We start from the raw sequence: 23,752 nt of genomic DNA, 5'->3' as shown, positions 1-23,752 counted from the left end.
GCAAATGATGGTTCTTTGCATGGTTAACTCGGCAACCTGAATGTGATTCCTATTGCTATTCAATGAATATAACAATAAACATTTGCTAGCCTGCAGCCATACCACTGTGGTCTGTGATCTTGTCAGATATCATAATCTAAACACATTTAGGTCTGCTCAGTTCTAGACTGTGACACTACTGGGGGGAAAAAACAGATTTTTTTTTTTTTAACACACCAGATGACAGCCACTGTGCTGGTATCTATAGAACCTGTTCTTGGAATTCTGGTAGCTCTTCTACCCTGCCCACCCCACAGCCATCTTTTACAGTTATTTTGCATACGTTTTCTTTACTACTCTTACTAGATTTTAATTTCACAAAAGTTAGGCATGTCAGTGTATGGATTCTGCCCATAACCTGGGGTAGGTGCCATAAAGATATTGACTTTGTTTCCTCTATTGAATGGTTGTCCAAGGTTTTGTCTCGTATTTATCTTATGAACTGTAAGCTCATTAATGAATGTACCTTTATCTGTTTCTTTTTGTGAAGTGCCATGCAATATAAAGCACTTGTATACATATTTTGTCATAGTAACAATATTTTTTTCTTAATTAGCACATTTATTTAAAGTGAGCAGCCTCATGACTGAAATTGTTATCAGATAGAGGCAGATAGCACCTACTCTGGCAACATAACTAACTGGGTAGCCTATATCTGACTGGTTCAGTATATGACCTGGATATCCAATACCCAAATGAGCTAATGAGGAATGACTGTCTGAATTTCCAAAGAGCTTTCTCTCATCAGCATTCAGCATGCCTTGCAGCAGCATGAAAGAGGGAGGAGGAACACCACCAATTGGAAGATAAAGAAAGCAGATAGAACAATGAGGAAAAAAGAAGAAAACATCTTGCTATGGAGTATTCGTGCATCTCTCTCTTTTGTCCAGTTCACCCTAAGCACAGCAATTAGCATGCAATGTGTTCTGAAATGGTCATTCACAGTGGTGTACTTGCAGCTGTACAGAGTTTATGATTTTGTATATTCCTGTTATTTGGAGCAGTCAGTGTTGACAGGTGTGGCAGAGACCTCCACAGGGACTAATCCTCTTCCTATTTTGTATGGTGAGCAAGCATTCCACTTTTACTAATCCTCTCTGGGAAATGACTGACTGTGTGTTTAGCCCTACTGCCTAAAATAGGTTGGAAATTATTTTAGGGCCATATTATGCCAATGATCTTCCCCTGCATCTCCCACAGACAGCAGTGAGTTAAAGCTCTATGTCTCATTGTGGCCCTGAGATAAATACATGTGGCACCATGATATCAGGTGCATCCTTATATCTTCTAACTACCAGCCAATTCCAAAATTCATAATTAATAATTACAGAGATACAAAATCAGTCTAATAAAGTTTAGGACCTTCTCTGAGATTTGGGATATCTGTGGGTGGGGTTTGATTCTATTTGTGCTTCAGGTAGTCTCTGCCTTCCAGGGCCAGAGATTACCTACGTGAAGGTCTGAGAAATAACTGAATCTTTGAGAAAGACTTCCCTTTTCCTCCATATTCACCACTTCTATTACCTGCCTAGAACATCCATTACATCATAATATCTCTAGCAGCCATTTCAGATTGCTCAGATTATGGTTTCAAGTATCAGAGGGGTAGCCGTGTTAGTCTGAATCTGTAAAAAGCAACAGAGGGTCCTGTGGCACCTTTGAGACTAACAGAAGTATTGGGAGCATAAGCTTTCATGGGTAAGAACCTCACTTCTTCAGATGCAAGACTTGCATCTGAAGAAGTGAGGTTCTTACGCACGAAAGCTTATGCTCCCAATACTTCTGTTAGTCTCAAAGGTGCCACAGGACCCTCTGTTGCTTTTTACAGATTATGGTTGAAAATTTGGTAGTCAAAACTTTGAATTCTTTAAATAGTCTACCTACAAGAACTGAGTGTATATTAGAAAAGGGTGAAATATTTGTAGTGAAATTATATGGTGTGAATATAACCAGGAATTTAAATATTACTTATTGTGAGCAAAAGCTGTTGTTGTACAGGGTGAATAGTAAGGTTCCTATTTTGGGGCTTTTTTGTTTCAGTTCCCTGAGGAATGTGCTTATATACCATGGTGGGAAGGAAAGAAGGGACTGAATATATCAAAAGCAAGCTAAAAATTAACGTACTATCACGCTACTTCTTGATGACATTCTAGAGGAAAGAATTAGTGCACAAAAATGTTACTGCAGCACTTTCCCAAACCTAGGGATATCCCAAAACCAAGAGTTTTCAATTAGGAGTTCTTTATATGTTCTGTTTTTAATCATTAAAAATATATAAATTGTAAGAATATACATGAACTTTACTGTCAAAAAATATATATTTTCAGTTCCTCTATTACTTTTTCCCTTGCAGAAAGGGTTTGTGTCAATTTACTTTTCCACCTGGGCTCACCGAAAGAGAGAGAAGTGCAATAAGCAGATGGTTGTCAAGAACTGCATGCTGCTCATTTGAGCATAAGTGTACCAGCTTTTGCATCTATAGAGTGCTCTTGCATAAAAATGACAGCAGAAAATTAGGCAATTTAAAAAGTCTGTATTCTATTTTAATACCTTTCATTTCAAAATTCCCAGGAACTACAGTACAAGATGTGATGGAGAGATCAATAGTAGAAAATAAAAGCCTAAACATAAAACAAACACTTGGGGATACAAAAAACTCTTGACCTTAGACTGGTCTTGCAAAATTCTACAGGCCCACATCTTTCTGATGAATGAGTAAAATGTCATTACTTTTACAGTCATAAAGGCTGGCTAATCTGCTTTATGTCTAGGTTGTTAATAAGTCTCATAGAAAAATAAAACTTTATGGTAAATACCTAGGTCATAGTTAGATATAAACATGGTTTTAGAAAATGCTTTTACACTGGTTTACACATTAGCCAGTCAAACCATATTTAACACCAGATTCACTGTGTTTAGGCAGAGTCCTACCCATTTCAAAGCCCAGTGTAAACAAGGTCATAATGGCAATGGTTGGTTTTGGTGATACAACAGTTTAATAATCATTAAATAATTTTACTGAGCATCACTGTTCTAAAACAAACAACACGAGATTATATTTATGTGCTACTCCTCCATTCCTCGCACAATCCAAACTTTCATGTATTTCAGTGGACAGTTTGGAGATACAAGGAAAGCATGACTAGGTTCTGAAATAGGAATTCCATTATGTTTCTTTGCTGGCATTTTAATGGCATTCATCATCATTGTTCTATGAATTTTTATTAGGGTCTGTCACAGGGCGGCTGCCCTTTATGGGAATTTTGGGCCCAATTTGCCCATGACTGCCTTATGAAGGCCCCAGGTGGCTGATTAGTAAACAAGCACCTGTAGCTAATAAAGGTTACCCAAGCTCAGTTACAGGGGAATTCCAAAGGGATACAGAAAACACCTGTGGAGAGGAGTTGCCAGGACAGGCCTAAACCAGGAGCCTGGAAGGTGAGCTCTCTGAGGAACCCATGAGAATGGGGAGCCTGTAAGAAATGATCCTAGAAAGCAGAGACTCCTAGATGTTGGGCTGTAGTCAGTAGGTGTCCAAGAGGGCCTGGTTCTCAGCCAAGGGTCTCCTAGACACCGGCTAGAGGCCTGTCCTGACAGGATCACTCAGTGCCCCTGAAGAAGAGTAGATGGACCTCCCCAGACCTGTGAGTCCAGAGAAAGATCTTACTCTGGTAGGGGCAAGAGACCTAGCACCAGAGGTAGGGATTGGAACCAAGAAAACACCAGGGGGAGAGGTGAGAACTGGACTCAAGGGGAAGGGGGCAGGAAGGTCAGCTGGTCTAAGAATGACTGAGTCCCTCAGTTGAGATGATGAGGTGAAAGATTTGTTTATGTTCTATGCAGGGTTTTTTTTAATGTTGATAAATGATACCCTCCATAAAGAGGTGTCCTTTAGCATCTAATGGGCTGTTTGGACTTGTTGATACCCTGGGAGAAAGAAAAATCAAGTAAGGGCTCACCTACAACACCGCGCCAGCCTGCATGGGGGTGTGCTGGGTCAGCCTGGCATGTACCGTGTATTTCTACATTTTTCCCCCTGAAAATTTAAGCTTTCACTGAAGAAAAGTAAATTTCTTCAATGAAAGGTCAGTTTCTTAGCTGTGACAGCATTAATGCCTTTGTACATCTGGCAATATATCATCCATGGTACTTATTTTAAATAATTTCTGCAACAGAGATTAAAATGTGACCCATTCCTTAAAGCCTGTGATGTAAAGTTAACTATCTGCTGAGTTCTGCAGACTGAGTGAAAAATCTCAACTAAATCTGCCAAAATAGTCTGCAGATGTTTCTTATTTCAGACAGTAACAAAAAGTTGTATAATAGTTAATTAGAGAAATAAACACACAGTATGTGATGTAACTCCACAGTGTAGAAATGCCAGAAAACATGGGGTGCACAGAGGAGTTATCATTTACTAGTCTTTGCAGACTGCAATTTTCTCGCAGTCTTATTTAAAACTAAAAAAAAATTCTACTTAACTTGTTAGGATGAATGGAAATTCACATCTATATTGGTATTATTGTTTAAGTGGTCAGACTGAAAAATCAGCAAGACAGTAGTGAATATGATTCACAACAATGGCTTAAAATCTTTTAACAGCAAACTTAGATTCTGAATAGCACAGCAAAATCCATTAAAGTTATAGGGGTCAAACATGTGGCGCACAGGCGTTATACAAAGGGAATGTAACATCAGCCAGACTGGTCATTACATCCACAGTTTGTGGCTTTTCCTTGGTAAGGATTTTTTTTTTTTTTTGTGCCTGTTAATAACTAGTCTAGCTGGGCAATGCTGAGGAGCAAGTCAATTTTGCACCTACTGATAGCAGCAGGTTTCAGATATTTTGATACCTATACATTCCTTATGTATATAGGCTCATTATATAGGCTCATTATGGTAGAAAATAATTATTGATTGATGTGAATGACAGAGCTTCCTTACTGTTTTACAATCTGTGTTGATGAAAACAAAACAGCATGTGAAGACTCAGAATGGAGGTTATTTGTATTTTCGTAATGTTGGTATAGTGACTTACAACTGGGCCAGGTGGGCCTTGTGGGCCTTCTCCTCCTTTCAGACCAGCTGGACCCTGAAAAAGGAGAGAAGCATGTTGTTCCATTTGAAAAATTAAACAGTTTTTTTATTTTGCAACATATTTAATATGAAGGATTTAAAAATCAAGAATTCACTGCTGAATAAATTACCACCAGTGAATGGATAGCCATTTGAATTTAACCCTCAGGGGTGCCCATTTGATATTTTTGTATTGCATTCATTTTCCAAGCACAGTGGAAAACTTCCTGTAATAGCTTAATTCATTGTTCTCCAGGATACTATATAAACACTGTACCCACAGTTATCTATGCTGGTGTTTATACTGTACCTGAGCTCCTGGAAGGCCTCTTTCTCCTGGGAAACCACGAAGACCTGGCGGTCCATCTTTTCCAGAGATACCTTGAGGGCCTGGGTCACCCTGTGAAAATGCAGAGGTTTCAAAAACTGCAAATGTTAGTTACTCATTAGTAAGGCAACAATTTTAGTCACAGAGGCGGCAGAAGTCACGGAATCCGTGAGTTCCAGCAATCTCCGTGACTTCAGCCTACGGTGGTTAGGAGCTTCAGGGTACCCCTGCCACCTCTGGCGGCCCCTGGCACTCCAAGCCACACAGGTGGCGAGGGGAACCCCCAAGCTCCTGGCTGTGGCAGGTGGTGGGGTCCCACGGAGTTGTGGGTGGTAGGGAGACTCCACAGCTCCCGGCTGCCGCAGGCAGTGGGGAACCCCACATCTCACGGCCAATGAGGGGAACCCTGAGCTCCTGATGACGTGGCCCAGCAGAGCAGTGTGCAGTGGAGGTACTCCACAGCTCCTGGCTGCCATGAGCAGTGGGGGCACCCTACAGCTCCTGGCCTCTGTGGCTGACGGGGGGACCCCTGGAGCTGGGGGTGGCAGGGATACCCCACAGCCCCCAGCTGGTGGAGACAGCATGGGGCCCTGGAGCTCCTACCTACCATGCAGCTCCCCGCTGCAGGCGGTGTGGGGACCCGCAGATCCCCATTTTGTCACAGATATTTTTAGTAAAAGTCAGGGACAGGTCAAGGTTTCCATGAATTTTTCTTTATTGCCCATGACCTGTCTGTGACTTTTACTAAAATATCTGTGACAAAATTTTAGCCTTATTAATTAGCGCATGTATAATAAAACAGCAGACTCTGGTTATAATCAATGACCAAAAAAAAAGGACCATCCATCTCTCCATCCAGCTATTCAAATACTTTATGGCCCTCATCACCATAGTATGTGAGCACAATAGTATTACAACAAATTTTAAAAAGTAATATATATTAGTTATGGTATATAAACAAAAAGTTATTAATATTATATTTTCTTTAAAGAAACATTCATGGAGGAAGTTAGTCTCTTATCTACAATGAATAATTGAATACAATCATATACTATTTTCTTGATCAATGTAAATATTTTTTCTAATTTTTTTTTCCTCTTTCACCGAAAGAGTAACTGAAATTCTACAGTGTGGCCAGTGCCACACAGAGATATGTCCCTGAGTTCCAGTACAGAGCTCCAACTTGACCTGAGCAAACAGGTTGTTTATGTACAATCTCCCATACTAAAAGGGAGGTTCTATGCAAACTGCTCATCTTAAACAAATTAATGGCTATCCTTGTTCCCACTGAAATTTATAGCAAAACGATCAGGTTGGAAGTGAGACCCTTATACCTTTGGCAAGTTGCTGAAGAGACCTTCCTTGGGGAAAAATGTGTCCGTGCCTATTTTATGCCATACTTTCTACAGTTATGAACAGTATCTGATTTTAAACATTTATCCCATCTATCTCTGTGTGACACCTTCCTTCCAAAAGTCATGCCATACCTTAGCACCTTCTTTTCCTGCAGCGCCTGGGAGGCCTTGTTCACCTGGCGGGCCTGGAGGACCAGGGTGACCTCTTTCACCAATTGGACCAGTCTCACCAGTAGGACCCTAAGAACAGAAGTTAAACCTCAGTTACCCTAACAAATTTAATTTTTTTGTTTGGTTGGCTTTTTGTGGGCAATCTGTTCCTCACTTTTTCTCAACCTTCCTCCTACCCTCAGTTGTTCCTAGGATCTAGGATGTCACCACAGTTACCACTGGAAAATGTGCAATCCTCACCTTCACCTGCAGACAACATTTGTTTACAAAATAGTCTAATCCTTAAATAATAAAGCTCAAACCCTATTCTGGCTGCAGATACATATGTGAGTTTCCATGGGCTGCAATTATGGCCCTGCTTCCCAAGTGCTGAAGGCCTGAACCCCACAGCATTTCTGATACATTGGCGAAAGGACAAGAGGTCTCGTACCCTCTGTCTGCCATGGAGCACTGCTCTGTAGTATCTTCCAGGAAAAATATAGAGAGGGGCGGCTAGTCAAATCCACTGAAACCTCCCATGGAGAGAATGCAAGGGCTTCCAGAAAGGCAGATGCAGGGATCAAAGACCTGATCCATTAGCTTTTTTGCACTTGTTGTATTTAAGTGGTGATGAGTTACAATACTGTATTCATGACAAGTGCTTTTGAGAAGAATAAAAGTTTGCCAGACATCACATGGGTGTTTGGTTGCCTATTGGTGCTCAATTCCAAAGTATAATGAGAGAGAGAGAATCTCTGCGAATCAGTATTGATTCTAAAGTAAAGGTCAGAGTAGGCAGTAATAATAATTTTCAGAAGGGTTTTATAATTCTGATTGCTAAACACTGTAATTACCATTTTTAATTGATTCACAATGTTACTTTGGTGTACTAGATAATACCACATATGGTACAATTTATGCCCCAAGAAGTGCATTTTCTCTTAGTATGGGTTGTGATGGTGGATGCTAACACTTAAGCAAGTGTGGAAAGATCCGTATGGAAACCAAATGCAAGCATTATCAGTCCTGGAAATAACAGTGGGCCCAGGGAATATTTGCCTAAGACTGAATAGTTATCTTTGAAATTAAACAAAGGAGCAAAAATCACACTCAGTAAAACACATGCTGTTTTGATTAATTGAAGTGATGGAACAGAAGAGAACTGTTGCATCAAACAGACTCAGATGCCACCTGTAATTAACTAGAGAGTACTACAAAAAGGTCTGTTTCTAAACGATTTAGTTAAAGCTACGTAATTTGTATCTCTAATGGAACTTTCTGCCCTCCCCTCTTTGTGTTTTTCTAAAAAGAATCCCTAAACACAGTTTAGAAAGTAAAACCATTTTCTACATAAACATTGTGTCTTGGCAGTATATGCTGTGAAATGTGTTAATACTAGTTCTGGTTCTGGTCAATGAGTAAATGGGGAACATATTATTCAGCAAATGTCATTAGTAGTGGTTATAAGATATATTCAAAAATATATCTCTACCTATTTGACCAGTCAATTACTCTGGAGGCCAATAGAAAATGAATTTTTTTTAAATGATTAACAAAGTTAAACCTCTGTAATCCCCTGGGTGAATTTAATATTCTTTCTGGAAAATCTCTCTTAAGTCGGGCTTTGGGTTTCTCTTTTATGGGGGCTCTGTGGTACATGGATAATGGGTCTCCTGAACCATGACAGATTTGCCTGTGGTAAGAGAGACTTAAACTTTTCTTAAGTGGTCCAGCCCCTCTACAGTTAGTATGCTTTGTTTTTCAGATTGGCAGTGCCTGTGTTCTATTAACTTTGTCTCCAATTTTGCCTTTGCTAACCTCTTGTATGGCTATTTGTAAATAGGATAGGTGGTAAGGGAAAGGGTTAGTGTCATGAAGACCACTTAAAGGAAGTAACTATATAAGTATAATCAAATAAGATCATGAAGTAAACCTCACCCAAACCCTATAAAATAATCAAAATGCTTCAATCTAAAATAATACAACACAATATGTTATTTGCTCTTTCTAAAAAGAGTTCAAAGTAAGGGGTCCTATTCTTCATTCTTAACTCTTGGAGAACACCTACTTTGCACTCATTGAAATGACTACAGGTGATGAATTACAGTGGAGAATCAGGCCCAATGTCTTTGTTTTTTTGGAGTTTGATTCTTGCTTAAACACATTTTGCTAAATTTGCTGTAATTGGGTACTGCAGGAGTTAACATATCCATCAGTGTATATTATATACTCACGAACAATAGCTCTTTACATTAGCTATAAAACAATCTTTAAACAGTGTTATATAGTTAGATATAATGTTTAAAATGCTCTACCTGGGGTCCAACAACACCACCAGGGCCTGGGGGTCCAGTTTTGCCTTGAAAACCCTGTGGAATGAAATATATAATACATAGTTATACATGGCAAGGTATAGATGAGCCAAATTCAAATCTGTGTTGAAGAGGTGAGAGAGAAGCTCCATGTTAGGAGTTCATCTTCAAGAATACATATGGAAATATCTATTATTCCTGTGTATACCTACATGTGAAATTTTCAAAGCTCTGTCCTTTCCAATCATTCTCAGCTGTGCTTCTACAGAGCTATCATAAGAAATGCCAGTCACTTTTACAATTATCTCTCAGTAAAATTTATTAGGTGATTCTGAATGCATGAGTGATATTGCTGAAACTCAGCTAAAAACACATATAGACACATATTATGAACTCATAGCCAAGACAGACAAATGACTATGTAAAGAAAGGCACGTATGGGAGATTAAGGAGTATGGGGGAAGGTGATGTGGAAGGAACATAAAATCGAATGAAACACAGATCCAGAGAAGATGTGATTTTTTTTCCCTATAGAGATGGGACAGGAGGGCTGCATAGGGAAAAAAGGAAATAGTGAAAATTTGAAATGATGAAGAAAATGGAAAGGAGAATATAAGGCGAATGTCATTGGGACAGTCTTCCAGAAGACTGGCAAAATCTGTGGTTTCTAGTAAGCAGCTATAAACCTCAGTTCAAAACTAGTCAGCAAATTCTCTGGAATCCCCAATTTAGAGTACGGCCCGTCCAAGGGCTCAATTGTGCCTTTATGAAGTAGTTCAGCATTGGAGGAGGTGTAGGCTGGCACAGCCTCAGCAGAATGAACTCACTGCTGTACCATATGGAGTCCAGCATACCACCCCTTCACACCAGTATATATCCTTCACCCCTGTGATAGGGTGTTCAAACCACACCAGCCCTGAAAGGGTTAAGGTGGCTCAGATAGGGCCAATTAACCTTATAGGCAGCACCTGCGGGAGAGTCAGGCTGGATTTATAAATTACTAATTGCTGAGAAAGCCCAGCTAGAAGAGAAGCTGGATGTGGTATAAAACCAGGAAGTTTGCAGCAGAAAAGGGCCATGGGAAGAGAGTCTGGAGTTGCTCTCTGGGTACAGAGAAGTGGATAGGAGGAAAGCCAGGGATATCAAAAGCCCTGGGATCCTATCCCTGAAGGAAGGGATTAAATTGCAGGGAAGAAAGCCTGTGGAAGGCAAAGTAGGAAGAAATCCAGAGAAAGAACAGTGGGGGTTGAGACTGCAGACCTTGGCTGCTGATGATAGGGTCCCCTGGGCTGGAACCCAAAGTAACAGGTGCCCCGGGTTCCCCTACCAGCCACTGGGAAAGTGGAACAGACCAGGATTTACAGAACATTACCAGAGACAGCACACTGGCAGATTGCCTGGTGGGACTTGGCTACCTCAGAAGGGAAAGACGCTATAGTGACATAGCTAGAGGGCTGAGTGGCGAAGAGAGAGAACCCTGAGTCCTAGAGAGCAAGAGGGACCATGGGCCAAGTGAGCAACAGAAGGGAGTGCTAGACCAGATGAGCTGATCCCCAGACCCAGCTACGAGGAGGCGCTACAGCGGTGACTGAACCGTTACAATATATCTTCCTTTATCTCCACTGCCTGCCTATGTAAAGGCCTCGCATTAGTTATGGGCTTTGGACCATATTCAGCATTCCTTACGCAGGTAAAATTATCACTGAAGTCAACAGGAGTTTTCCCTGTGTCAGGAGACAGAAAGGAGTGCTGAATTGGTCCCATATTCAGTGAAAATGCCTTGAGAACATCTACTGATTCCACCTCTACAGAAGACGGATGTGTTTGAGCATATTTGGTAATTCTATTTTTTTATCCTGTGCCATTAGCAAATCTGCTCTTGCTGTCTGGTCTGAGAACAAAAAAGTAAAGGATGTTTGTGAAAGAAGTAATGGGCATCAAAGGAGATCATGGCAAATGAGAATACTCATTCAGTATGGCCTGGATAACTGATGTGTGCATTCATCCCAATCTCATGACAATAAAGCCCTTATACTATCCCATCATGTGTGCATATTAAAAAGCAGAGCATACTCTCATAATATTCTTGTGGCAGTTCATATGAAGGATGCTATATGAAGCTGAGCGCACTGTAACAAATAAGAAGGAAATTCTGGTTCAGTAAGTAAGCTTTTTGTGTTTTCCACATTTGTGGAGGTGAATAAAGAGCTTTGCAGCAATGTCTGCTTAAGCAGCTGATGCATCCTAATTAGTGAAATGATAAATCAATGGTACTTGGAGCTAAAGAAGTAATTGTAAATCTAATTTAGATCAAAATAATATTTTTCATTAAAATTGACCATTTTATTTCTTTAGATTTCAGTGAGATTGTATTTCATAATGCAACCTGCATAGAGTCCTTCTCCAATGTACAACATGTTTATAGAGAAATCCTTCAAGTAAGGAAACCCAAACAATTCTTGTTTTGTTATATGGTTTTCTGTGTATTTTTGTCTCAATCACTCTTCTACTTTTCTAAATTGTTAGCTTTCAAGTTCCTAGTGGGCTGGCACTAATACTTTTTCTGCCTTCTTACATGGCTCTCAGTGAGAGTGGCAAATATTATATTGTTCCTCACATGTCTTCTTCAAAGCTGATAACCGAGTATTATGTTGCCTCACTATCTATTGTATACTTATGATCAGTTTGATGTTATTTAATGGGGAACAACCAGAAATAATCTCACCCTTACCACATGGAGAAAAAATTAAGCTGTCTGACATCTGCCCCCACTGAGTTTTAGCAGATTTTTGCTTTCTATAAACAAAGTTAGGTACCAATAAAAAATTGCCTCTCACTTTTTCCTGCAATTTTCAGTATAAAGCAATAGAACTAACTATTAACTGACACTTTTTTTAAAGATCACAGTGAACTAAGCAGGTGTTCAACAGCCTGAAACAGTAGAACCAATATACTTACAGTCTCACCCCGCTGTCCTGGGTGCCCCGGCAAGCCATCTTTCCCAGGTGGCCCCTGAAATTGCAAGCAAAATAAGTCAGAGGTTTCTCAGTCATCTCTAGCTCTGAAAAGAGTATACAATTAGCCCTAATAATCTCTATGATCTTTTCAGACTTTCAGGCCAGCCTTCAGAAAAGCTTTACTGCTTTGATGGCAACTTGATACAATTTTAATATTTTATTTTTTCTGCTGACTCCTTAATTTATGTAAATTTGTCTGGATGGTGATTTTATGTGTGTAACAGTGCATGCATGTTCAAAATGGATGTCTAACATTCCAAAATTCAAAGTCCCTACTTTCTGTCCTCTCATATCCTGTACTTCATCCCCGAGTTAATGAAAACTGTTTTAAAGATAAGCTTTCTGGTGAGTTGTGGCTATGGCATTGTTTAACATAGGGCAGCATCAGAAAGATTGCAAAATGAGTAAGCTAAATAAATTGTGATGGAAAAAAAATCACAGACCTGATTCTGCCACCCTGACTCTCACTGAGCACAGCCAGACTCCAAGGGCAGCACCATTGGTCTAGACTGTGCTCCCAAGATCCAGGCACAAAGGGCATGAATTTTCTCTTCATGCACAGACATGGGTCAACTGACTTTGTGACATCATTAGCACCCCTCCTTCTCCTGGACCAGAGATGGGTTATGCATGTGGGGAGCAGAATCCCAGTGGGCCTGCAAAAATAATCTAGGAAAGCTAACATGGACTAAGACTGTTACTGCTACCTTCCTGACAAAACTCCTTCCACAGTTAGAGACCTGAAAGTAGCCACAGCCATGCAGCCATGGGAGTCCTTTGGAGCCATACTGCCAAGATTCTGTGGGGAGCGGGGTGGGAAAGGCTGGGACTTCCCAGTTGGTATGGGAGCATGTGACCTCTGTGTGGGTAATCTCATCCTCCTGAGGAGCCTCTTGGATCAATGTCTCTCATTCCAGCGATAAGAAAATAGAAGTGGAACTCTACTTGACCTTCTGTGCCTCTCCCACAGGTTTTACCAATCTGGTTTATTATTCGTTACAGTATGACTACTCACAGGGAAAGGTACTACAGAACAGAAGTATGAGACCATGGCAAATTAAGTCCTACATTTTTGAAAGGCTATAAACTAATCCTGGTCAATCAGGAATACATGACTAAACCAAAATTGTATCCAGTTTGTGCAATGTACTCCATTTAGTAATAGTCTGCCAGTAACAGACCATATAGTTTTACATTAATTTGAGAATTTTTTAGGCAGAAGGGAAAAGGGAGGAAGAGAGACCTCTAGTGGTGGCTAGTCATCTCTGTGGATGGAGGAAAGAAATCAACAGACACATCAATTTCACTCTACACCCATCCTCTTAATATGCACAGCATACTAAGGCTTATCAGGATTACTCTGTATAGTGAATATCACATACTCTCTGAAACATGTTGTTCAGACAAAGTCTGGTGCTACACTGACAACCAAGTACAACAGTAATGTAGGAAATGAAATACACTACACTGAAACCAGTGTCCTCTGTATTAATCAGATTGCAGGATTATGATTTTGTTTTCCCATTATACTACTTTTCAACCTTTTTTTCCCCTGTTGTTCTATTATCAGTACTGCCAACTTTATATTTTGTTCTTTAAAATTGCTGAAAAAATTCAGTCCCCACTTTTACATTGGGCCTTTATGGGCACCTGATAAAAATGCCATTAGGATTGTTAACCAGCTAATTCCAATAGAAGACTCTGGCATACCTATCATTCTAAACCAAAGATTCTTTTGATCTCAGAATATCAAAGCCTTTCCACAGATTTTTGGCTGTATGCTTGGATAACTTATTCAAAATAAATTCCATCAGGATCTGGAACAGAAAGTAACAGGGAGAGAGAAACTGTGTGTAAACTCAGTGCAGATATCTTTAGGATGAACTTTGAGGAGCTAATTATGGGAAGTGATTTCATGTAAATGAGTTTTCTCCACTTCACAGCAGTTCAGTTCATTTGTCTTGTGTGCATGCACTGGAATAGAGATTTTTTTAAGCCTTCCATCAAATGAGATATAAGGCTAGGTCTGTTGCAAAAGTCTTGGATCACTAACATTTCAAGGTACAATGCAGCTACCTAGCCAAGGTTCCCATTACTTTTTATACAAATAAATAAAATTTAAGAAGGACTTAAATGACAGGCCAAAACAGCTCCAGAATGAGCTATGTGTGAGAAATCTGCATTTTTAAACAATATATGTATGAGGTGGATGGATTTACATGACAGATTTCAATGGCTAAAAGTATTCTTACTGATTAATCAATTTACATTGTGACATACCCTAAATATGTATTTATATATAACAGTATAGAAAGCCTCTAAATAGTTATATGGTAACCCTTAGTGTGCCACATTTCTCATACATGATAGCTAAGATGTCTCTTCTTCCTTTCCTTTTAAAATAACCTACTTTTAAAAGAATATTTACATCGGTAAAAGACAGGGAACTCAGTCCTCCCCCCAGTGAATATCATACGGACTGCAACATTTACAAATAGAACAGACTCAGCCTTTACTTTGAATATCTGACTTCTTTGGTTTTATGTAACAGACTTTATGGTACAGAAGCTTAGGGGAGGTTTTCCTGCTTGTAATCCTCATGCATTGAGGGACAGACTTGATTAATTATAATACAGCTCAACACCTCAGCTGCAAGCTCTAACACACTTGTTCATACATTGACTTCAAAAATTTTCTCTGCCAAATTTGCATAATTATTACATATACTTTAAAAAGATACTTACAGGAGGTCCCTTTGGTCCAGGGAATCCAACAGGTCCTTGAGGCCCTTGTGGTCCCTAATATGAAGATAAGCAAAAGGGTAAACTATATTCCAGATGCTATAATGTTGGACTGAAGAGTTTGCTTCAGTTACATAACACAAACTCCATGGATGGACATGTGGATAAAGTGAGCTACATATTGCATGTGAATACTGTTAGCAGTCCAAAGTCCCACTAGAACACCTGTGTGGAACATACAAAATTAGGGCCCACTAATTAATAAGAAACACTGATTATTTTTCTATGAAGTTCAGTTCCAATAAGAGATGTGCAATTATTCTTAACCTAACTGCACTGCAGCTTTTTGTTTCTCATATTGGCCAGTTCTCACACTCAGCAAGGTATTGTCAAAATCTGTAGGTACTGTCGAAATTACTCCTGCTGAATGGGAAGTATCTTAATGTCTGTGTCTCTCAAGAAAAAAATTCTTGCAAGAAAAAAACAGAGGAGCCATTTCTGAAAAGATTTTACTGTATGAGATTTTTTGAAAGTTTTAAAGTAGTAAAATAAACAAGTAGCTCACATGATGGCTAGTTTTAGATGTTGTCATTGAAAATTAACCAAGACCTTGTCACTTTTACTGTAAGCATTTGCTGTTGATATGCTGAATGGAGCCTAGTATCAGATTATTTTAAGACTCTGTCTGTGTTAGAGCACACACTATACAAAGAACTAAAAAAGGAACATTCAGATCTTACTTTCTGTGGTCACACAGCAAAAATGTGTACCCTAGTCATACAGTGCAAGACTTGTCCTGCTCTACCTGGTATATGATGTGTGGTTTTACTAAGACATCATGTGTCAAAATGTTAGAAATTTAACGCAAAAGTCCTGAAAAGAAAGATAATTCATAAGGGGTGGTGATGTTAGCATTCTGCTCCTGTGATAAAGCCCTGGCTGTCTCAGAGTTCCTTAAACCTCATTCATTGCAGACTGGGACGTCAGGAAATGCAGGCTTTGAGCCAAATTATGGCTGTCTCTTGCAGTGGGAGAAGTGTTATGTACGCATGAGGGAAAGGGTTGTTTGTTCAGTAGCAGGCAAGATTTGCCCCTAAGTGAATCTGAGTCCTCTTTAAAACTTGATTAGCATTTATTAGTGAATGAGGCTCAACCAAATGGTTAACCAGAAAATGTTCAAAATATACATTTTTTTCTGAGATTTTATAGCACTATCCACATTTTCTAGAGCATTATCTATAAATTGTACCTGTAACTCCAATCCCCACCCCTAAGTATGTTCCATATGGTACATTCCTTGATTCAAATGTCTGCATCACACCCAGAAACAAAAAAGGTAAGGAGAGTTGCTTACAAACCAGAAACTCTTAACAAAAATAGGACAACATTTGAGGAAAAATATTAAAAGTGGCTGATCCACTGTCCAAAACATGAAACAAATTGGTCCCTTTTTGGAATACGATTAGAAGAACAGAACTCAATGGTTTATTTATTGCTAGTAGCACTTTCTTGGCCATAAATCCCTTTTCCCCTTTGATCCTCAAGCCATAAGGCTTTCTAATAAAAATAAATTTGCATTTTTTATTTCATAATATGAGTTGCAGATTTCAAGCCAGTAGGAGTATGTGAGAAGAATACTCTAGAATTCTAATATCACATTATTAAATGTACATTTCCTTGTGTTTTTAAAAGTTTTCTATAGAGGATAGATGTTTAATATTTACATGGCTAGCAGCTGGAATATTTCTAACCAGACAGAAATGGTCTTTTAAAGTTCCTCTCTTTTTTGGCTAACAACTCTTCCCTCTGTCATATGCCTCATTTTAGAGCACATGGCCACAGTACACAAGGGCCACTCTCAGATTAACTGCTTGTTGAGCTCCTGTGACACAGCATATCTTTGAAATAATCCATTTCTCTCTATTGATGCTTTTTCTGCTTCCCCTCAGATCTGCCCATTGTCTTCTACCTTCTTGCCCACTCCCTACAACACTGCCTCCTAACTCCACTCCCCTTGACTCAGCCTTCTAGCTCCTTCTAGCGCTCTGCTTTCCAGCTCTCTGCAGCCTGTCTCCAGGCTCTGTGATGTGGAGAGATCTACAGTTTAGCCTGCTACTCCCAGTCAACATTCCCACCCCTACTCGAATCAATCCTTCCTCTACCCCAGATTTCCACTCCATCTGTTCCACACTCCTGACTCCCACACACTTCCCACTTCACCCACCTCTTCCCTCTGCCTCTCAACTGTGGTTCATTCCCCACCTACCCCTGTTCCACTCAGCTCCCTACCTTTCACTTGACACCCAGCAGTTCCCTGCCTCTTCCATCACCACCATCTCCAGGTCCCCAACTATCACTCCAAACCTCACCTCCTGCTCTGTATTACCCCTACTCCAGTTACCACCCTTCAGCTCCACCAGCAGCTCAGCTGGACTCTGGGTGAGATTCTACTCCAGGGATTTTCAGTTAATGAAAAATCACAGGAAATCGATGAAAGGCTTATTAAATAGAACCTATATTTTACATGTAGCTGAAATGCATTTTTCTGCATATGTTTGAATGGTTTTCCACCAGAAGTGCTGGCGTACCTTTTGTGAGCAGAGATTTGACTTTTAACTTTCATAGAAATATACAGGCATGCACATTCCATTGTAGGAGGAGATGCTGATTAAAAGCTGACACATTCTGTTTGCAATTATTAGGGAACATTCACTATATTTGATTCAATGTTGGTTCCTGCAGACACTTAAGCTGTGAGAGCTTGAGATGTCTGTAAAACAGATTCTAAACAAAACATACTTCTACCGTCTCCTAATACTATTTCTATCATACATCCTTGGTCTCCAATCTTTAACTTTGCAGGTGTTGTTGGCCATTACTGCTTTTCAGACTTCTCACATGTTCCCAGCAAAGTTTGTTTATTGTTGCTCTGCATCTGTTAGTGCATTCAGTTATCAATCCTGAACATGGAAATGTGGCAGATGATGTGGCTTATCATAACATGGGACAACACTAGGTTGCGTAAGAAACTACAGCTTGAGCACACTGGAATCAAATATTCTTGAGGTCAAAAGGGAAAAGTAATCTCAATTGGGAACTCAGTTGTTGGTTTTGTTTTGTTTTTTTAAAGGATACCATCCATGTGCTCTATATGGCTGTGTAAAAATAAGCCACAAATATGTTCGTGTGAAAATTGGGATGAAACAAAATGCAGTCATCCAAACTTTAGCTTCTCCAAGTAACCCAGTCAAAGGGCAGATTTACTTATCTGTAGGAGTTAAATTGCTTGTTCTGTGATTACAAATCAATTTTATAATTTTTCTATGTGCTACTGCATAGTATACAGACTCTGTTTGAGTGGGTATTGATTCAAATTTAATATCATGCAGTGGATTCTATTTTACCCAGCAGTAGGAGTTCTCAAGCATGTAATTAGGTGATTAGGACAAAAGAATCAGTTCCTGTCAATTTATTAGCTTTTAGAGGCATTGAGTACTTTTAAAAACCCATATACTAACAGCAACTCTGCTGAACGGGACATTTTTATTAACAGTGAGAATCTCATAAAGCTCAGAAATGTAATTTGGTTTGTTTGAATATGCACCCAAAAATCTGGATGGTGATCCCAACCTCATTCCAATGATCCCAATCTCTTAGGTATGCAAAACTGGGTGTCTGAGAGGAAAAACAAGCTTTCAAGGCTTCCTGCTTCTAGCTGGGCAGGAAGGACAGCAGTGTAAGAAAGTCCACCCTTGAGGTACAGTATGACAGTGCAATTGCTTCACATCCTAGCCAGAGAAGGTCAAAGACATGAGAAAGTGGGGAGAGAGGAGAAAGAGGAAAGAAAGAGATGCAGGAAATAAAGTGAGGAGGAAAAGCTGTTCCAGACCTACCCTTTCACCTGGTGGGCCAGGAGGGCCATCACTGCCTGCAGTGCCCTAGAAAATAAGAACAATTTGTTCAAAGGTGAAGCCTGATTTTCTTTGAGAAACAGTTTTGCAGCAAATAGCATCTGACAATTACCTTAGGGCCTGGTTTTCCCGTGGGACCTCGTGGGCCTCTTGATCCCCGTGGACCCTATGGATTTGAGATAAAGATACAAATGATGATAGTCATACAGGACAGTGTGTCAGAGTCAGCAATGCATTTTTACAGTAGGTGTAAAACATCACAGAGGTGGCAATCACTAAGGGAATGCAAGTAACGGTTTTAAACAAACAAAAGGAAGTACATACCGTTGGTCCTCGCTGTCCCCTGGGACCTGGTTTGCCATGTAAACCCTGCCAATGAAAGTTCAAATCAATCATCTTAGCATGTGGCATTTGACTGTGAATGAAAGTTTTGCTATTGATATGAGGCAGTGTGCAGCTCTCCTAGGACTAAATGCTCTTTTACCTCCTTTCTGCTGTGCATTTTAATTTAAATAAACAGGTTTTTGCTAAAATTGACCATCTTGCTGAAGTCACTGTGCATGTAGCTTTATTCATTGGCGTCTACGTTAGGGCTAGATTCTGCCCTTGGCACCAGAGCATGTTAATGTTGCTGCATGGCCCATTCACAGCAACTGGAGTCAGTGAGAGGAATTCTGGATAAGTCAGAATTTCTCCTTGGAGCTCCCTTGCAGCAGGCCCACAGCACCATACTGGGAGATCACACTCCCTCTGGAAAGCTCCACTGGCTAAGAAGGGAAATAGCACTGGCAATCATCTTTTTGTAGGAAGGAACAGGAACCATACTGCATAGTCCTTGTACAGAGCCAGCATTTTGGCCCTTAATATATAGCTCCAATATATCTTTCATACAGAGAATCTATAGACCCCTTTCATGAGGTAGACTTTTCGCTGGGATTGTAATGGATTCTAATGTGAAGAAGCTTTTAAATCAAGAAGCCATATTCTCCTGATAGAAAAAAGAAACACTGTGACTTTTACTTGTTAAAATCTAACCAGTGGAAATGGGATCTTCATATGAAGTTCTCATTTTAAATGAATTACATGCATATTCTCACTGTTTTGTCCTCATACAAGAGAATACTATTCAGGTTGTAAGCTCTTTGGGTATGTCTACACAGCAAAGAAAAAACCCATGTCTGGTCCATGCCACCTGACTCAGGCTCGCGGGACTTGGGTTACGGGGTTGTTTAACTACTGTGTAGACTTCCGGGCTTGGGCTGGAGCATTGGGTCTGGGACCCTGTGAGGTAGGAGGGTCCTAGAGCTCAGGCTTCAGCCCATGACCAGAAGTCTACACAGCACTGAAATAGCCCTGCAGCCTGAGCTTCACGAGCCCAGGCCAGACACGGGTGTCTAGTTGCTGTGTAGACATACTCTTGGAGGGAGGGACTGTCTTTTCATTGTGTTTTACCACAATGAATTCCTGATCCATGGTTAGGTCTTTAGATTATACTACTATTGCTACTACCTGTCACAGATAAAAGCCAGTTATGCTGGCCCAATTCAGAAGTCCATGCTTAAATGCCTGGGTGAACTGAGGCTTTTTTTTACATCTAATAACTTTCATATTTAAAAGTGTGTTCTTGTGCATGTTACAGGTTCAGGTTTCCTAATTTAGCCTCCTGTTTGATAGTTCAGAACAATGTTTTTTAATACTGCTTTATCCAAAAAATAGGGTCTGAATGTGGTTTGTTTTTTTTTTAAACATTCCTTGTTGGTCACAGTAAAAAAAGAACTGCCTTCAGCTCAGCTAAAACCCAGGGCCGACCTGGAGGGGGAGGGGGGAGCCAATAAAAATTACCAGGGCCCGAATTCCCCCCATCTTGTCAGCCCTGTTTAGCCGGTCCGCCCTTGCTGGAGGGCCCGAAAAATTTTTTTCACCGGGGCCCAAACCCGCTCTTGGCGTCCTGGCTAAAACCATTCTTAAGAAAAAAAGCAAACTGAAAATGTAGTTGTTTCTCAAAATTTTCATATTTAAAGTGGTGAATCTGTGTTTTTGATTCCTTGCTGCTAAATAAAATTGATTGGTAGGCACAGTAATGATATTCTTTACTTCAATCTGACTTAACGTCTCACTGAGTTGTCATCTACGAATTCCAAGTCATCCTTTCACTTCTGATAATGTTATCCGCTTTCTAACAACACGATCAGCCACATCTAGTTGAGCTTTACAGGCAGCAGTGCAGTGACCTTCTTCTTATCCTTCCCCCCCCCCACTTTTTTTTCATTATAGTTGGAGATGCTGCATATTAGCTTCTCCCCCTGTGCTTCAAAAAATGAAGCAGCAAAATCTGACATTTTACTTCCACTTGATAAGTATATGTTCTTAATCCTGCTTGCGATAGTCTGATGAATCAGAATGCATAGAAAATCCAAGTTAAATTGCATGGTATCTCGATAATTCACAAGATAGGAAAATAGTTCTTGCCAGTGGTCTACCTAGTCCACTTTCAGTCTATCTTTCAGAAGATGAAAAACACTCCCTAATGGACAATTGAATAAGCTACCTGGTGAGAGAACTTCTATCTATCCCAGATACTGAGTGGTTATGTTAATGCCCTGAAGCATGAGGATTTATGTCTCATGTAGTTTGATCCTATTTTATGTAACTGCGGATGTTCACACTTATCCAGATAAAGGCCCAATGCTATAATATCTCAATGTTCTCTTGAAGCTTCTTGTCTTTACATAGCAGAGAGTTCCACAGGCTAATTAAGCATTGTGGGTTTTTTTAAAAGTATATCATACCCTTGCACCTTTCTCTCCATTGGCACCTGGGAATCCTGGGAAACCAGTGGAGCCCTGTATGAGAAATGAACGCAAATATCATCAAATATCTGTCACACCACCACAATACATCCAGTTCTTAATCTAGAATTAAAAGCATATTGATTGATTGATGCAAAATGTACATTGTACATTACAAAATGTACATTACAACTAGATCAATGGAAATAGTTTTTAAAGATATCCGCTCTGGTGATTATCTAAAAATTAACTTACCATAATGCCTCAAGTCCTGAATGCATTAAAAACATCAACATAAATAATGACATTATTTTTCATTAACATCAATAAGAAAGTGTTTGACAAATCTTTTCCAATTTTAGTTAACAGTGAGAAAGAAAGTTCATTAACCATCACTAGAAATGATTTTATTAGATCATGACCAATGAAATAAATCTTGGGAACTTGCCTCTGCTGAATCAGAGTGGCAGAACTAAAATCATTTTCTTAATGCAGTATCAGTGCCGCACAAGAACATTCTTGTGGGCCTTATTGTTCTTTGCTCAGCTATTTAAGAGGGCTGATTTGTATTTTTGTTTTCAAGTGGCTGTTACTGTGTGATCACATTCACATTTCACAGACACATTATGACTAACATTAAAAACTCCAGTTCTATTCAAGTTAGGTAACTCATTAGAAAGCATCTGTTTTAGAAGAACGCTCTTTACAGAGATCTGTATACGCAGCACTGACGATCTAAGTATGGTTGTGCAGTGGGATTGCATAAAGCCCAGAACATAACTTGGGCTGAGTTTCAGGAAAGAGTCTTGAGTCTGGGATGATACTGCTTGCTAAACCCTACCTACACCTTTTCCCCATCTCCCCTGACAAAGTCCACCATGCCTTCTGACTTCAATAGCAGTTGTATATATGTATGTATTTGAAGAATAGGTCCTACTATTTATTATGGACACCTTCTCTCTCATATATTTTCAGACACCCACGTCTATATTAAAATATATATAATACCCTAACAAGCTCTCAGATTAGCTTTAATACTGGAGAGTCTCTGCCAGGATTAGACAGTGTGCAGTTAGCAAAAAGCCCTGAGTTTCCTAGTCAGAAGAAATACTTTTGATGAGATAACCAGTAATGCTTTTCACTTACATGGAGACCATACCTTTACCAACTCTGATCAGCAGGGATATTCTTCAAGGGAACAAGAGCTCCTCAAAAGAGCTTCTTTGCTAAGTGATGCCCCTCTCTTATATTTCAAATGAAAATGATACTTATGTTCCAGTGTTATGATCAACATTGACAAAGTTGGTCGCTTTATTCATAAAAAGGTGGCCATTGGACAATCACATGCAGTTACTCTATGGAATGGTGTACACATAACAAATTTGGAGGTTATACGCTGTTGTGGTGCATGAAATTTAGGCAAGCAAATGGATACTCACAGTAATTAACCATTAACCCTGTCCCTAGGAAGCGTTCACTGTGAAGGAAGAACCTAATATTCTACAAAAGCAACAGAGGGTCCTGTGGCACCTTTGAGACTAACAGAAGTATTGGGAGCATAAGCTTTCATGGGTAAGAACCTCACTTCTTCAGATGCAAGTAATGGAACTCTCCAGAGGCAGGTATAAATCAGTATGGAGATAACGAGGTTGCCACAGGCCCTCTGTTGCTTTTTACAGATTCAGACTAACACGGCTACTCCTCTGATACTAATATTCTACAGTTTACAGAGAGAACCTAGAAAATGTGGTGACCATCAGGAAAATATTTGTTAAACTTAGCTGATGAGCTACAGATGTCACCATTCCCTCCACCACAACAAAATGGTTACAAGGAGAACTGACATGAGTCAACAAATACAGCTGTTTCCAGGAACTATTCCTTTCTCTCCCTGCCCCCCCATGTAATCCTTTACCCTTTCTACTTCTGTCATACCATTCTGAAGGATAGTGCTGGCTTGTCAGCTGCCAGTGCACTGATTTGCTAGGGGGGTGACCTGGGGTTAGAAAAGACCATTGACTTGACACAACTTAC

The 23,752-nt window shown here is 39.9% G+C and overlaps 1 protein-coding gene across 4 annotated transcripts in view; it reads right to left on the bottom strand.

Annotated features, from left to right (window-relative positions):
• COL11A1 (collagen type XI alpha 1 chain) overlaps window positions 1-23,752 on the bottom strand; it is a 236,045-nt gene that overhangs the window by 78,608 nt on the left and 133,685 nt on the right. For all 4 annotated transcript variants that reach the window (XM_054037965.1, XM_054037966.1, XM_054037968.1 and 1 more), the window contains 10 exons: window positions 21,719-21,772; window positions 19,254-19,298; window positions 19,042-19,095; window positions 18,912-18,956; window positions 15,022-15,075; window positions 12,219-12,272; window positions 9,264-9,317; window positions 6,931-7,038; window positions 5,426-5,515; window positions 5,078-5,131 (listed from right to left, as the gene is read on the bottom strand). In XM_054037965.1, coding sequence (XP_053893940.1) covers window positions 5,078-5,131; window positions 5,426-5,515; window positions 6,931-7,038; window positions 9,264-9,317; window positions 12,219-12,272; window positions 15,022-15,075; window positions 18,912-18,956; window positions 19,042-19,095; window positions 19,254-19,298; window positions 21,719-21,772 — 612 coding nt within the window. The remainder of the gene's footprint in view (window positions 1-5,077; window positions 5,132-5,425; window positions 5,516-6,930; window positions 7,039-9,263; window positions 9,318-12,218; window positions 12,273-15,021; window positions 15,076-18,911; window positions 18,957-19,041; window positions 19,096-19,253; window positions 19,299-21,718; window positions 21,773-23,752) is intronic.

Source organism: Malaclemys terrapin, chromosome 8 (assembly GCF_027887155.1).
Source record: "Malaclemys terrapin pileata isolate rMalTer1 chromosome 8, rMalTer1.hap1, whole genome shotgun sequence".
In the NCBI taxonomy this organism is placed as follows: domain Eukaryota; kingdom Metazoa; phylum Chordata; order Testudines; family Emydidae; genus Malaclemys; species Malaclemys terrapin.
Note: the sequence above shows the minus strand (reverse complement) of the source record. Positions and strands in the feature narration are given on the sequence as shown.